This window comes from Pteronotus mesoamericanus, unplaced genomic scaffold, assembly GCF_021234165.1.
Source record: "Pteronotus mesoamericanus isolate MK-2021 breed Mesoamerican mustached bat unplaced genomic scaffold, CSHL_Meso_final scaffold_636, whole genome shotgun sequence".
Lineage (NCBI taxonomy): Eukaryota > Metazoa > Chordata > Mammalia > Chiroptera > Mormoopidae > Pteronotus > Pteronotus mesoamericanus.
Genome location: NW_026555324.1, coordinates 4,203,143 through 4,218,174, shown reverse-complemented (window position 1 = coordinate 4,218,174; position 15,032 = coordinate 4,203,143). Strand labels below are relative to the sequence as shown.

Here is a 15,032-nt window from a genome sequence, read left to right as displayed (position 1 = left end):
GATGGGATGAGGGGGTGGGGGGCTTAGGAATGACGAGGAAACGTCCTGGGTTATGGTAGGGGGTTATGTGAAGAGGGTGAAGGGAGGGTGGGGACTCGGAGCTGCCACTGTGGTGGGAAGCATGGACAGGCTGCGGAGGGAGGGGGTTCGGGGCTGTTGAGGGACGTATGGAATTAGAGGCAGCGATGGAGCGCGAGGTTGGGGATACGGTCTTGCGGCTGTGTTGGGGAGCTCAGAGCCACGTTGGGCAAACGGCTGTGGGAGACAGTCCTGGCAACCGGCAGGGGCAAGAAAGGCGCTGCAACTATCTCGCTCTGCTTCCAGTGGAGCCCGGCGCCCTGGCCTGTGGTCCCGACCTTTGGCACAGGCTCCGCTGTCTCCGGCTTGGCGTCTCTGGGCCCCCGCGTGGCAAGTGCCGGCACTGCACCCCCAGAGGAGCACCCGGTGCCTCTGCCACCCCTCCCCCTCCGGCGGTCACAGGCGTGCTGCGGCCCCAGCCGGACACACTGCCCTGGGCTGGTCCACAGAATGGCTTTATTCCTCGAAGGCTCCACGCTGCGGACCTTGCCCCGGCCAGAGTGGTCTACCTTAGCTGCCGGGCCTCAGGGTGTGTCTAGAAGTGACTGAGACCACTGTGCCGGGAGCTTCGCAGCGAGCTGGCCTCCCAGGCGCTTCTGGTTAGGCTCAGCCCCACGGGGCTACCCTTGGCGCCGGACCTCGGGGGCAGGAGGCGAAGCACTTGGCGCAGCACGGCTTGGCGCAGCAGGATGTACACCCAGGGGTCTAGGATCTGGTTCCACGAAGCGAGGCGCACGGCTAAAAATAGTGGCCGCTGCAAGGAGCTAGAGCCCCAGCCCCCGACGGCCAACACCACCAACACCTGTGGAAGAAGCCATTGTGAGCGGTGGGGTGGGTGTGAGAGAAGGGGACCAGCGAAGGGTGGGGCTGGGATGGGTGGGAGCACGACTGGAAGGTGAGGGGGCTGTGAGAAGGGGCGGAGCATCAGGGGGTAACGGGTGCCTTGTTAAAAGGAGATAATGGAAAGACTGCCGAAGGAGCATAAAGGGTGCAGCGAGCAAAGGCCTTCATTGGGTGGGGGCTTGGGCTAGAAAGGAGAGAAGTCCAGGTGTTCCGAAGGCCAGGAGACTGGAGGGGAGGAGAAGAACGGGGTGGGGCAGAGGAGGGGGCTGGGATGAAGCATCGGACCTAGAGGGGTGAGGCTGGGGAGGAGGCGTGTGGGCGTTGGGGAGAACTGCAAAGACTGAGGAGTACGAGTAAGGGGCAGGGAGCAGTGGGACGTCAGAGGGAGCCGGCAAAGGGCGGGCTCTTTTCTGGTGGGGCTTCGAGGAGGCGGGGCCCTGGATGGAGAGGGGAGAAAGGACCCAAGTATTCTCCAAAGGGAAAGGGCAGGAGGGGCCGAGATGGGAGTGGGGAAAAGTATGGCTGGAAGGGCCGGAGCGCCCCTCACCAGCAGTGGGCTCCAGCAGATGCACGACACCAGCATGATGCCCACGAGCTGGCCCACCATCTCCACGTCGTGGGCGCGGGCTCTACGCGCTGAGCCACGGCCTAGGATGCCGCCGGTGGCAGCGGAGGCTGAAGTGATGGACGAGGCGGAGGCCGAGCGCAGTCCGCGCACGCCCCAGCGCCTGCTGCTGTCGGAGCCTGAGGTCGGGGGTTGCCGTCGAGAGCGGCGGCGCCAGCGGGCGCGCAGCAAGGCCAGGCCACTGAGCGTGTTGCACACGAGCGCGGCGAGCAGTGCAGCCAAGCCGAGGCCGGCGAAGAGGCTGGCAAGCAGTGCCTGGCGCCAGCCGCCCGCCGGACCCAGGCCGATGAAGCACCACGTGCCGGGGTACTGCAGCTCGTAGTGACCCACACGCACCACCGGCAGCAGCGCCACAGCCAAGGCCAGCGCGGCGAGCGCGGCCAGCGCAAGGCGTGCGCGGGCCACCGAGACTCGCGCCGCGTGCAACAGAGGCCGCGTGACCCCCACGAAGCGCTCTACCGCCATACCGCAGCCCAGGAGCAGTGGGCACAGGCCAAAGAAGACCATGCAGCCGCCCAGGAAGTGGCAGGCGCCTCCGGCAGGTGAACGCCCCGCCGCGTACAGGCGCAGCACCAGCGCCCCCGGAATCACGTGGCCCGCGAGGTCGGTGGCCAGCAGGCTGGCGACGAAGAGCAGGAAGGTAGCGGCTGAGCGGCGGCGGCGCAGGCGGCCTGAAGCCTGAGCCAGCAGTGCTAGTGCCAGCACGTTGGACACCGCGCCCAGCGTCATGGAGAAGATGGGTAGCGCCGGCGAGGCACCCCCGAGGCCCGACGGGGGCCCAGCGGACGCGTTGGGGGGCCCAGGCGCTGTGCATGTGGTCACCTCGCTCTCTAGGCTCAGGTTGAGGGGGCCGTAAGGGTTCATGTCAGGTGCCGGGGTGGGGCTGGGGAGAAGAAGAGGGCAAGTTGAGACTGGCCCCGGGCACAGCGCCCACTGTTGGGACCAGCTGATGGTCCGTTCTCTGAGCATTAGAGCCCGTGGGACCCCATGGCAACTCCAATGACGTTTGTTGCCCAGGCCTGACTCCTTACCATCCCAGCTCTTGCTCCCAGACTCACCGTGGCTCCGCTGCTCTAGCCCTCCTGTCTGTCATAGCCTCTGGGCCTCACAGACCCACCTCCCATTTACACCACATTAAATTCCTGGCCCTGGTCCCTTCTGATAACTCACCCATTTCTGATCCCAAGGCCCCACTCCCCCATCTCTGACATTCATGTCACTTCTCCAGTCCCATCTTTGATACCCACAGCTCCATCTTTGCCACTGTGGACCCATCTCTCCCTGTTGCACTGTCTCTATCCACATGGTCCCACTGCTGACCCCATGGCCACCTCTCTGTCCCAACAGATGCACTTCTATCCCCATGGTTGCATTTCTGTGCCCCACATTCCCATCTCTGAGCTCCATCGCTGTCTCTCACTAAGGCCCTGCGCCGACCACAGCTGCCTCCCCCTGGGTGCCCCAGCGTTCCACTCCTGCCAAATCCTTGTCCCTGCCTGAGAGGCCTCCAGGCTGACCCAGGACCACCCATTCCTTGATACCCAGTGGTGAGGGCAGAGAGGGCAGAACGGCCCCCTGAGTCAGATGGGAAGGGAGAATGGACAGATGGAAAGAGCGACAGGGACAGACGGAGGGTTGAGTCAAGGAACACAGGACAGGCAGGCAGAGGGAACCATGGTCCCATCCTTCCTGCCCTCCAGCCCCACCTGAGATCCTTGCACCCCAGCCTTCTTACCTGGTGGTGCCTGGGACACTGGGTCCCCATCGCCTGCTGCTTAGTCCCTGCTGCCTGCTGCACCTCCTGCCGCGCCCGAGCTCTCCGGCAGCCCGCTTCCTCCCTCCCTTCCCACAGGGGCGGCTCCTCAGCTCCTGGCCTCCTCCCGCTGCCCACTCAGGCCTCCAGGGGGCCGCTCCACCCAGCACCAGCCCGCTGGGGGCCCGGGTGGCAGAGACCCCATCTCTGTGCTCCTGGCAGTGGGTGGGGACCACTCTGGGCCCCAGCTCTCCTATGAGAAAGGGGTGCTCCTAGGGCGTTGTCCTGGCCCCCCCTGTGATCCCCTCCGCCTGGCTGGGCACGAGCACCCCCCTTCCCCTCAGGCTCAGGCCTCTCGCTTGCCTCATTAATAAAGTGGATAAAATCTAAACACTGGAAAATGTGAGCGTCACCAGGGGCCGGCTGGGGTGACTGCAGGGGGTGCCGCTGCACCCTCGGGGCTGCGGGGTTGAGAGGCTAACCCCGGTGGGGGCAGCAGCACTCTTTCGCCCTGCCAGAGCCTGCATGGGTGTTGGGTGGAGGTAGTGGGCAGTGCCTCGGGTGGACTAGTTTGGGTCAGGCCCAGCCAGGCCACAAGATCCGCCCACTATTTACAAAGGGGCTTAAAGCCCAGGCCTGGGCAGCAGAGTCATACCCATGGAGGGAAGGAGGAGGAGGCGCAGAGACCGGGGGACTCTCCTAGATCCTGCTTCGGGATGTGGTGAACGACACCTGGGACACACCTGAGGACCCACAGCGGAAGCCTCACCTCCTGCCCTGAGAGGTAGGGACACACACACAGTCTCACATCTGAAGGCACACTATCATATCCCCTAACACCCTGAGACCGGCCACCATCTCCGCCTGTCCCCAGCCAGCCACATTCCTCAGAGCCTTGGGGTCAGCCATTGCCACACCCTTGAACTCGAGACATTTGCACCCCCAGCACCAGAGACATCCCCTTAGTTACCAACTCACACTGGCCACTCCTCTCCACATCCTGAAATGCAGCCCCTGAGATCCTTACTGCTGATACAGAACCCCCGCCATATCCGTATCACCCGGAGATACCCTTTCATAGTCCAAGACAAGTTCCACGGGCACAAGGAGTCCCTGGACACCCTGAGTTCTTGCCGGTCGCCCCTTACGCTAGAAAGCGGAACATTCAGACACACGCATACTCACAGCTCTGCAGTCACACAGCCACACTCCATGCAGACACTGCCAGTTACACCTACAGACACGCTGGCACACAGTCACTGCCCCCGCTTTCTTCAACAGTTACAGTCCTCAGTGTGGTCACACATCAACACTCTGACACATAGCCCTACTCTCAACACTCCCCCCTACACCTTCAAACCAGACACTTGAAACACCCACAGGTGTCCAAGAACGCACAGAGTAACCCCAACAGCCGCTGCCCCGTCCCACCAGAGAATACAGCCATGCACCCCTAGCCCAGTGGCTCCCCGGCCTTCCCCACCCCAGGGGGCCAATCGCCCACCCAGTAGAAATGTGGAGTGCACTGGGTTCACATTTCCCGTCTCGGCTCACCCTCCAACATTCCTGCAGGGACCTCTGGCCTAGCTGGCTCCCCTCCCTTCAGTCTTGGCTCATCCCTCCAAGTCTGGCCAGGGTCCCGCCGACCCCCCTTCCCCAACCCCCTTCAATCCTCAAGGATCAAGTGGGTTGTCAAAACAAGCAGGCCGGGTTTATGTCCAGGGCGTGGCATGGCCCACCACGAGCACCCGCAGACGCTGCACATCCAGCCAGGCTGTGCGGGCAGCACCAGACTGCTTCCCCAGCTTCGGGAGTGGGCTCCTCACCGTAGCGCTCACCCCAGCAGGCCTGAGGCTCTGTTTGAGCTCCCTCCCCCACCTTTCTTTTTACAAGCCAGGCCTCCACTCCTCCCAGTCCTGGGCTCCCCACAACCCTGGGCTACAGCCAGCAGCCTGTGCCCAGTGTTCACATCAGGCTGAGGTGGCAGGAGGCCTTGTTTCAAAGGGAGCCAGACTTGAACCCTCGGCAGGCCAGAATGCTCGGGCCTTGCCTGGAAGCCTAGTGGCCCACAGCCAGGAGACTCATCAGGCGGAACGGGTGGGAGGGGGCGGGAGGCCAGGGCCAGCTCCTAATTCAATCTGGAGCCCTAGGAGGATGGATTTCAGCTGCTACATTCTTTCCCAGCCTGGGCCTGCCCCACACACCCACCCCAAGGCCACCAGACAGGTCCAACAGCAGAGTCTTTATGTTCCAGACAGCAAATTCAGATACAAAAGCCCACCGCCGTCATCCCTCATCCCTGTGTGTCTGGGGCTGGGCTGAGGGAGACAGGTGTGGGGTGGGGAGGTTGGGGCTTCACAGCAGACTCATGTTTCAAATGTGGAGGTAGGGAGCTCCTCTGGGGGGGGGGTGGCAGGAAAGGGGGGATTATTGCATTTGCCAAGGGGTCCCCTATGTTAGGAAACCAGGGAGGTCAGGATCCCCAAACAGAACCCAAGGCCCCAGGGAGACAGAGAAACCAGTTTGGCAGCTGATGTGGAAAGTATTGGGGGCGGGGGCTGGCTGCCCAATCTGGCTGGTTCTTCCCAGAGTCTGACCTGGCTGAGGTAGGTGGGGAACAGGGTGGGAGTGGGGGGGATCTGGGGACCCCAGCCAGGCTGGGAACCAGGGAGGGGGTGGTACCGATTGGAGTGGGGCAGGGACTCGGCCCCACCTCCTCGCCACATCATCCTGGGACTGCTGAGCCAAGGCCAGGACGAGGGCCAGGCCAAGGGAGATGCTGGAGCCTGGGCCGTGGTGTCCCCACGCCAGGGGCTCCCACCAGGCCAGGCTCAGGTCATCGCAAGGTCCAGTAGGAAGGCTAGTAACGGCCGACCTTGGCGTCCCCAATGGCACCCCAGACGTCAAAGACGAACTCATCAGGGAAGGCAAAGTCACCAAGCCGCTCATCCAGGGCTTCAGCCAGCTCGTCTGGATTCCTCTTGTCCTTCCCAAGCTCCACCATGGTGGCCGCTGGGGGTGGGGGGAGCAGAATGGAGGCACGGATAGCAGAGGCGCTCGCTCAGGTAGACTCAGTCCACAGGACCGGGAAGCCTCTTCCCCCAGCCTCCCCCTCTACCCGGATTCAAGTAAGCCACTCACCCAACTCTGTGTCCCTGATGCCCATGTAACTCTCCAGCAGGTCATCTACTTTCTCAATTGCCTTCTCCTCAAAGGCCGAGGGCTAGAGGTGGGACGGGAGGACAAACAGCAGCATCACAATAATGTGACTATAACTGAACTGTATTCACTAAGTGCCAGGTCTCTTTTTGCCACTTTATATATTAACCCACAGTTCATTCTCATGACAACCCTGACATTATCAGTATTATTACCCCCCATTTTACAGATAAGGAAACTAATAAGACCTACTTATCCAAGAAAGGTCCTAGAGCGAGGGGGAGGCAGAGGAGGGTTTGCATCCAGTGCCTGAAGCCCCTCAGCTAACAGGCGATGCTGCTACCTGTGCATGTGCAGGGAAGATGGGCTGGGGCCCAGCTGGAACACTCACCAGGTCCTCTACTGTGGCAGGGCCCCGGGATCGGAGCCGTAGAGTCCCTCGCCCGGTGCCCAGCTGGGGGCCAGAGCCAGGACGGCCACCCCCAGAGCGCACGCTGATCATGTCTGTGAAAGGCAGGGGAGTTATGAGGGTGGGGGAAGCCCAAATCCAGCATGTCCTAGACAGAAATCCAGACATCCTCATCCCCCTCTATCTTCTCCAAGCTCCTTCAGGTTCCAGGGGCAGTTGGGGGCTGAGGTGACCCCAGGACAGGACTCCTGACTCAGACTTGGCAAGGATCGCGGAGGGACAGCCAGGGACTGGGAAAGGAAAAGGCTGAAGAGTTAGACTGAAGTGGGCCACATCTGCTCCCAGGGCCTGCTGGACAGGAAGGGGGTGGGGCCTTGATCTCTAGCTGCTCTTCCCAGGGTCAAAGGGGTATAGCTTCTGGACCACGGATCAGCCCTCTCTGCCTGGGGAAGTGTTTCAGAGTCCCCCACCCCCACCCTAGGGGCCTGAGAGCCCATTCCTGAGAGTTAGTGAGGCCAGACTGAAAAGGGAGTTGGGGGGGGCTGGCACAGGTCAGCCACGCCTGGCTTATCAGGCCTGGGGGGCGGGTGGCCAGGGTTGGGGGAGCTTGGCTGGGCTAATGGCTCCTGGACGCTGGGTGGGGGCAACTTCCTCCTTGCCCCCACTCTCCTTCCAGGCTGGGCAGAGAGCCAGCACCCTCTCCCCGAAGCAGGGCGGGGCTGTCCCCTTTCCAGTTCGACCGGCTGGACTTTGGGCGCCACCTTCTGGTGGACCATGGTACTGCAGACTGGACCCAAGTGACCAGGGAGTATTTATATTGGTAGCCCTGGCAGCAGCCCCTCACCAAAGGCCTTGCGGGGCTCCGTGAGCTTCAGTGTGAAGGTGCGGCCTCGGGGCAGCTCCTTGAGCAGCCGGGCCACCTCGTAGTGCCGACAGCCCAGCAGGCTCTGCCCGTTGATGGCCTCGATCATGTCGCCCACGCTAATGAGCTGGATGTGGTCAATAACGCTGCCCTCCTTGATGCGCTGCAGAGAAAGGAGCTGTCAGCCCTGCGGCCCCGCCCCTTGGTCTTCTGACCCAGCCTAACCTCAAGCACCTTGATGAAGGCGTAGCCAGCCCCGTTGTCTGTGATGGTGAGCCCCAGCGCCTCCTCGGACTTGAACACCTCCACCTCCTTACGCTGCCCCTTGACATGGGCAAAGATGAAGTCCTCCAGCCCAATCTGGCCCCCCAGGAGCTTGTCCATGTCCACTTTGTGGGTGTTGAGGGTGCAGAACATCACCTGCAGAGGTGGGAGACACTCAACTCTCACCTTCCCTCCCTCGCCCTGTGCAACACCCACCTGAGTTCGGAAAGGCCCCACTCCAGTGCCTGATCACCTCCAGAGCCAGAACTGGGATGTCAGCTCTGCTAGGGCTGGAATTTCTGTCCTAGCAAAAACTCCCTGCTGATTCCAGAGCACAGAACCTGGCCTACTGCGGGTGTTTAGTAAATGCTTATGTAATGAATGAAGGGCACAGACACCCACCCAGTCTACTGAGACCCCTGTAGCTACTTCTTGCTCAATCCCTCTATTGCCCTCCAGGCCTCTCCTCTGTGCCCAAAGTCCTTGGGATGAGGCCTCCCTATGCATCATGGAGAAGTGAATCTTGCACCGGACTTCCAGCCCCCACAATGCACTGGGGTGCAAGCCTCTCAATGCATGAAGGGAATATAGCATTCAGTCCTGGACAGCAGTTCCTATAATCCACTGGGGTGCAGGTTTCCCAAAACCTAATGGAAACTCAGCACCTAGCCCTGGCTTCCAGGTACCCATAATTCACTGGGGTACCCGCCTCCCATGCCTCATGGGAACTCGTCATCCAGCTATGGAAATCAGCCCCGAGGATTCACTAGTGCCCAGGCCTCCCAGTGCCTGATGGGAACTCAGCATCCAGCCCTGGCCTCCAGTTTCCCATAATCCAGTGTGGCGCAGGCCTAAGCATCTGCAGTTTCAGCACCTGAACAGTAGGTCAGGACCAGAATGCACACCCAGGCCTCTAGCCCAGTATCACGACCCCGGGGGCTCCCTCGTGGGTACCTCAGCAGCTGGCAGTCGAAAGGCCTCGGCAATCTTGCCATACAGCTCCTTGACGTTGGTAAAGCCCTCGATCCGACCAGTAGGACTGCCGTGGGCCAGCTGGGTGTGGAACACGAGGCGGGGCCGCAGGGCCGGGGGAGGAGGAGGCAAGCCCATTTGGGGCCCCCCTGCCCCACCTCCACCCAGGGGCCCTGGCTCCCCAACACCCAGCCCACCGCGACCTGGCTCAGCTTCCTCATTTTCCACCAGAGGTGGCGCCTTTTTCCGCCGCCCCAGTCCCAGCGGCATGAGCAGTGGGAAAAGGGAGCACGCCCAGGAGATCTGCAGGGTGGGAAAGTGGGCTTAGGGCCTGGGCAGCGGTCCCATCTCTCCCCCACCATTAGCACTCAACAGGCCCAATGACACAGTCAGATCAAATGGCCTCAGTTCAAATCCCTGTCCCAGCACTTTGGCACCCGCACATAAATATTAGCAGCTAATATCTATTATGATGCCATGCTGACTGCTCCATGACCTTACACCACATTGTAATGTAGGAATATTATGTTATGATTACATCCATTTAATGGGTGAGAAAAATGGAGGCTCAGAGTGGCTAGATTTCCCTTTATTTTTCTATCAGTTGTGGTCATTAATGCTGTGCAAAAAATTTACGACTCTCCCTTCAAAGCACAGAGGCAGATGGCACTCACTGACCTCCTTATGACTGGGTGGGCATGTCACTAGTTCTGTCCAATGAGTTGTAAGAGCAAGTAACACATGACATTTCTGGACTGAAGCTTTTAATTGCTAGAGCAAGAGCCTCCAGATGTCTATTTCTCCCTGGCAGGGTGACCAGCCACAATTGATATGGTGGTGGCTCGATCAGGCCAGGCCCTGAGTAACTAGAGTGAATAGAACTTCTTCTGAGCTGCAATGGACATGGAACAGGAATGAAAATTAAAACCTTTGCTGAGTTCAGCTACAAAGATTTTTGTTCAGTCACTAAGTTGTCTGTTACTGCAGCACAACCTGTCCTGGCGGATGCACTATTTTTCCCCTCTCTCTCCCCCTACTCTCTGTTTCTTTCTCTCTCTCTCTTTCCCCCTCTCTCCCTTCAGACAAATATTTTTAGAGTATTTAAAATATTCCACACACCATTTTTGATACTGTCTTCAATACACAACGTCCCTGACTAGGACCACCGTGTGCAGTTACACAGGTTGTTCACTGCGCAAAAGCACCAGACCCCGGTGTGGTGATGTGTGTGCTGGGAGGAAGGGTCGCCTTTTTCCAGTTCACTCCCAGGTGCTGTATTGGCTGGATGGGGCCCTGTCCATGATGTCCAGAAGCAGGAATTTTGGAGGAGGAGGTGTAAATACCTAATATAACTTTTAATAGTCCCATTAAGATAGTAAAACAAGAAAAGTTCTATAAACAAGGTCAGGGAGGGGCTCTCTGAGTAGGTTATAGCTGAATCTGAGACTTGACTGTTGGGAAGAAGCATCCGCATGAGGATGTGAGGCAAGAACGTTCCAGGCAGAGGGAACAGCCGGTACAAAGTCCCTCAGGAGCTTGCCATGTTTGAGGAACAGCAAGGAGGCCCACATAGCTGGAATAGAGTGAGTAAAGGGGAGAGTGGGAGGCAAGGGTAGGGAGGTGACAGGCAGATGTAACAGGGCCTTGAGGGCTGCAGAGAGGACTTGGGCTTTTGCTCTGAGTTAGGTGGTAGCATGGAGAGTTCTGAGCAGACTCACAGGCCCCAGCTCACAGATCAGTTAGAGGCCAGTGTGGATGGGGTGGAGTAGGCAATGGGGAGACGAGATGAGGGAAGGTAAAAGAGGTGACAGTAGACAACTGTGCGGGGCCTTACAGGCTGGGGAAAGAGTTCGGATTTCATTTTTCTGTCACATGCCCAAAGTCACAGAGGCTGGCTGCATCTTAAGGTTTGGCTTCCAAGCCCAAGTTCATAACCACAAAGCTGTCCCCTGAGCCGCTCAATCTTCCTGGGCCTCAGATGCCTGGCCTGCAGATGGGGACATTGTATCCCTCGCCAGGTTTTGGTGAGGATCAAATTATACCAAGTTATGTTTTTCTGTGTAAAAGACTTCCTGTCCTCTCCCTGTACATCACCTCTTCTGGGAGCTGTCCTGGATTCAGTCAAGCCCAGTGGGCTGCTCCCATCCTCACACATCCCTTTGTTTGTTAGTTTGTCCATTCATTCCTTCATTCATTCACCATTCTCCAACACTTCCTCTAGTATCACCTGGTCCAGCCCCATCATCACTCACCTAAACTAGAGCAGTAGCCTCCTCCGGGTCTTCCAGCTTCTACCCTTGTCCCTCCACGGTCTCTTGCCAAAACAGTAGCCAGAGTGATCCTGTAAACCATAAGCCATATCACATCTGTGCTCTGCTCTGGACCCTCCCAGGGCTCCTCACTCAATTGGAGTAAAAGCTAACCTCCTCCCCTTGGCTCCCAAATATCTGTCCCCATTCCACCCTCACTCACTTCCTCCAGTTACACAGGTCTCGTCCCAACAAGTTAGGCATAGCCCAGCCTCAGGGCCTTTGCACTGGCTGTGCTTGCTGGTATCCATACAACTCACTCTCTCACCTCTTTCAGGTGGAAATATATTTCATTAATTTATCTTGTTCACTGTTGTCTGAAAGGGCAGGAAGTTCTGTTTCTTATTCATCCTTATATTCTCAGTGTAGAGAACAGTGCATGACACATAGCAGGTGATCAATAAATATTTGTTGAATGATTTATCCTAATATTCACCAACCCACCAGACCCTGTGTCCAACTTTGGGGACAAAGGGGCACAGGCTGTGGTCTCTGCCCTCAGGAGAGTCTTGTTTCTCCAGCAAAAACACAAGCCCCACAGCTGTAGTCCCCTATACCTTGCCTCCCAGCACAGAGCTGGGCACAGGGCAGGTGCTTCATCTAGCCATGGAGACAGGTACCGTTATCTCCACCTTTCATGTGGGGTTTTGTTCACTCCCCTCATAATCAGTGATGCGGAATACCTTTTAATACACTTATTAACCGTTTGGACTTGCTCTTTTGTGACTTGCCTGTTTAAGTCTTTGCTCATTTAAAAAAATTGCACAGCTTGTCTTTTTTTCTTATTGATTTGTGGGAACTCTTTATATATTCTGAATACTGGTCTTTTATTGGTTACTTCCATTGATACCCATCATTGGCCCTAGCACACAGTAGGCACTAATTGAATATCTGGCAAAAACTAAATTCTGAATGAATAAACCAATACTGTCTTGTCAAGTTTTTTCATTACATTCAATGATAAAAAAAACAAACAAACAAAAAAAAAACCCAAAATGATCCTTCATCATCACTTCCCCTGATTCTCCTCCCCCACCATACACTAAGAGAGGCAGAATGTTAAGAACTTGAGTCTGAAATCTGGCTTCCCCACTTAACAGCTGCGTGGCCTTGGGCAAGTGTCTCAAGCTCTCTGAGTTCTAGGGAACACGTGCCTGGAACAGTTCCAGGCACACAGTATACGGGTTCCATAAACTTTGGAGATTATTACTATTTTCATCTATAAATATATAAGATTCAAACATCCTTTTTCCCAGGACCCCCACGTTCTATTCACCAATTCCCGACCTCTTTATTCTCTCTGCCCACACTTGCTCCCCTGGTTCAGGCTGCCTGCAGTGTCCTCACCTGTGAGAGGGGAATAATGGTGGTGAAGAAAGTGGGTCATTAATGAGTTTGCCCTCCAGGCCAGAAGAGGCAGGGTGGCCTAGGTTCAAATCCCACTCTTGCCACTTACCAGCAGGCAAGTCACTTCACTTGACAGGGCCTCAGTTTTCTCATCTGAAAAATGAACAGAATTCCTTTCTCAGAGTGCTTATGGGGATTCAAAGAGATTATGTATATAAACTGCTTAGCACTTTGCCTAACATTCAACTTGAGGAAAGTGTTATTATTGTCGTTATTATATTGCATCCTTCCCTGCCCTGCCCAGGAACATCCCAGTCTTCTCTGCCTGCCAAGGCCTACTCCAGTCCACCTCCTCCAGGCAGCCTCCCCAGCTTGTTCCAGCCTCTTAGAACCCTGGGGTCCAGACGGCTCAGGCCCATGAACTTAATTACATGTTGCCCTAGCACAACTCTTGTCTTCCAGTCTTAGGCTGTTATTTAACTCCATGTCTCTATTTTAAAATGTAAACTAGATCATGTTACTCCCCTGCTTCAAATCTTACAACAGTTTCCCACCTCACGGAGAAAAAGCTCCAAACTCCTTAATGTAACCCCTTGACTCACAGGATCGCCACTTTGCCTACATCTCCTGCCCCAGCCACCCTATTCCAAGCCTGGTCCAGCCTCAGAGCCTCTGCCTGGCTGTGCCCTCCACCTGATCTTTGCAGGGCTGGCTCCTTTTTGTCTGCCAGGCCTCAGCTCCAGTCACCTTCTCTGACAGCCCCCCGTGCCCAGAGTTTCTATCATGCTACCCCCTCATATTTCATTCATAGCATTTACCATCATCTGTAGGTATCTTCTTTATTTACTTCTTAGCTTGTTTGTTGCCTCTTTCCCCTTGCAAGAGCAAGGATTTTTGTCTTGTTCACTACTGAACCCTCTGCACCAAAAACAGTGCCTGGCACAGGGTAGGTACTAAATAAATATTTGTAGAGTGAATGAATGTATCTTATACCTTCATTCTGAGGGCTCTCTGAGCCCCCCAATCATCAGAACATGTCTGCTGTGAAACTGCTAACTGCCACCGTCCCTCCTGTTCTCAGGCTCCCCTCCAACCTGAACACGGGGCTGAAGAAGAGGAGTTGCGGCCTGGGCACCGAGTGGGTTGGCTGGGATGCCAGCATCCCCACCCTCTCTTCCCTGTGAAGGGCCTGAAACTTGGCAACCCCACAGCCGCACAGAATAGGGGGAGCAGGAAGCAATGAAGGGGGTTCCTGGGAGCTCACCCAAGTTCGGGGACAGGAAACACCGCACCTAGGTTCCCCTGTCCAGAAGGGTATTGCTCTGCAGAGGAGGGCGGGAGGCCTGTGATTCAATCTTGAAAAACCAGCTCCTGGGTGTTTCCTGGGAGAACGCCTACTGCACTGGCATGGCCCCAGGCTTCCCAGGGGCACCCAGCAGGCATGGGACCCCAACATCCTGGCCCCCTATCTTCCTTGAAGATGTCACTCTCTTCTTAGGACCCAGGTACTCCAGCCTTGCCTTCCAGCTCAGGGAAGAAGGGAGTGTGGGGAGAAGAAAAAGACCAGCAGGTGTGGCCCAGGTACAATGCACGGGGTTTGTGCGGAGGGGGCGGGGCGGGGCGGGGGAAGCTGGGTAGCCAGCAGAAGGCAGAGGAACTGTTTAGGACCATCTGAGCCATAGAGCCACTGAACATGTAGTCTAGTGGCTGAGACTCCAGTTCTGGCCTCTGAGGTATGGGTTTGAGTTCCAGATCTGCCACTTACTAGCTTTGTGGCTTTAGACAAATCATTCCACCTTTCTGGGTCTGCTGCTTCACTCAAAAAAAGTAGCAGTAGCTTCCATGAAGTGCTTAAATTCAATGATCTGCATGGTAAATACCTGACACGGAAGTGTTCAATCAATGCCAGTCGGGTGATTTTTTTTCTTCATTATTATTATTACCGGGGCCTCGGTCTTAACCCAGGCCCCCTGGGCCCTGGACGATTGGGGATACAGCCACCTCCGGGGAGATGCCTGGCCTGGGTAGCGCTCAGAAATATCGACTCCACGTCTGTCCCCGCCGGGACGAGGGCTGTCCAGTGGGGTGCAGAGGGCAGGGGTGCGGCTGGAGACCCCATCCTAGCGGCGGGAGACGTTGGCACCATGCCCGCAGAGGGAAGGGAGGCGCCCGGCTGGGAAGGGGCCTTGGGCATCCCCTCGCCCGCCCAGCCGACTCCAGCTGCGTCCTTGGGGTCGGCCCCACCCCATATGATCAGCCGGATCCCCGCAGGTCCGCGACAGGGTCCCCCGGGCGGCAGCGCCGTGACCCGCCTGCGGGGATCACTCACCTGCGCCGCCTCCTGCCTGCGCGAACCCAGCTCTACCCTCCGCAAACTCCTGCCCGGGCCTCTCCCGCAGCCTCGGACAGGG

At 57.4% G+C, this 15,032-nt stretch overlaps 2 protein-coding genes across 10 annotated transcripts; both read right to left on the bottom strand.

Annotated features, from left to right (window-relative positions):
- Window positions 1-613: 613 nt before the first annotated feature.
- PTGER1 (prostaglandin E receptor 1) lies at window positions 614-2,510 on the bottom strand. The gene is made up of 2 exons (XM_054562093.1): window positions 1,469-2,510; window positions 614-880 (listed from the first exon to the last, which is right to left on the bottom strand). The coding sequence occupies exons 1-2, from the start codon at window positions 2,408-2,410 to the stop codon at window positions 614-616; spliced, it is 1,209 nt and encodes a 402-aa protein (XP_054418068.1). The 5' UTR covers window positions 2,411-2,510.
- A 3,058-nt stretch (window positions 2,511-5,568) lies between these two features.
- Window positions 5,569-15,032, bottom strand: GIPC1 (GIPC PDZ domain containing family member 1). 9 transcript variants are annotated; one of them, XM_054562086.1, is made up of 12 exons: window positions 14,951-15,032; window positions 14,387-14,501; window positions 13,886-13,943; window positions 12,731-12,774; window positions 12,562-12,621; window positions 11,218-11,306; window positions 8,948-9,268; window positions 7,964-8,149; window positions 7,712-7,892; window positions 6,850-6,962; window positions 6,441-6,522; window positions 5,569-6,311 (listed from the first exon to the last, which is right to left on the bottom strand). In XM_054562086.1, exons 7-12 carry the CDS (start codon window positions 9,233-9,235, stop codon window positions 6,160-6,162), a joined length of 1,002 nt encoding a protein of 333 aa, XP_054418061.1. In that variant the 5' UTR covers window positions 9,236-9,268; window positions 11,218-11,306; window positions 12,562-12,621; window positions 12,731-12,774; window positions 13,886-13,943; window positions 14,387-14,501; window positions 14,951-15,032; the 3' UTR covers window positions 5,569-6,159. The 9 variants fall into 9 exon arrangements, with proteins under 9 accessions (XP_054418061.1, XP_054418057.1, XP_054418062.1 ...); XM_054562082.1 differs by lacking the exon at window positions 12,562-12,621; XM_054562087.1 differs by lacking the exons at window positions 13,886-13,943; window positions 14,387-14,501 and adding an exon at window positions 13,440-13,557.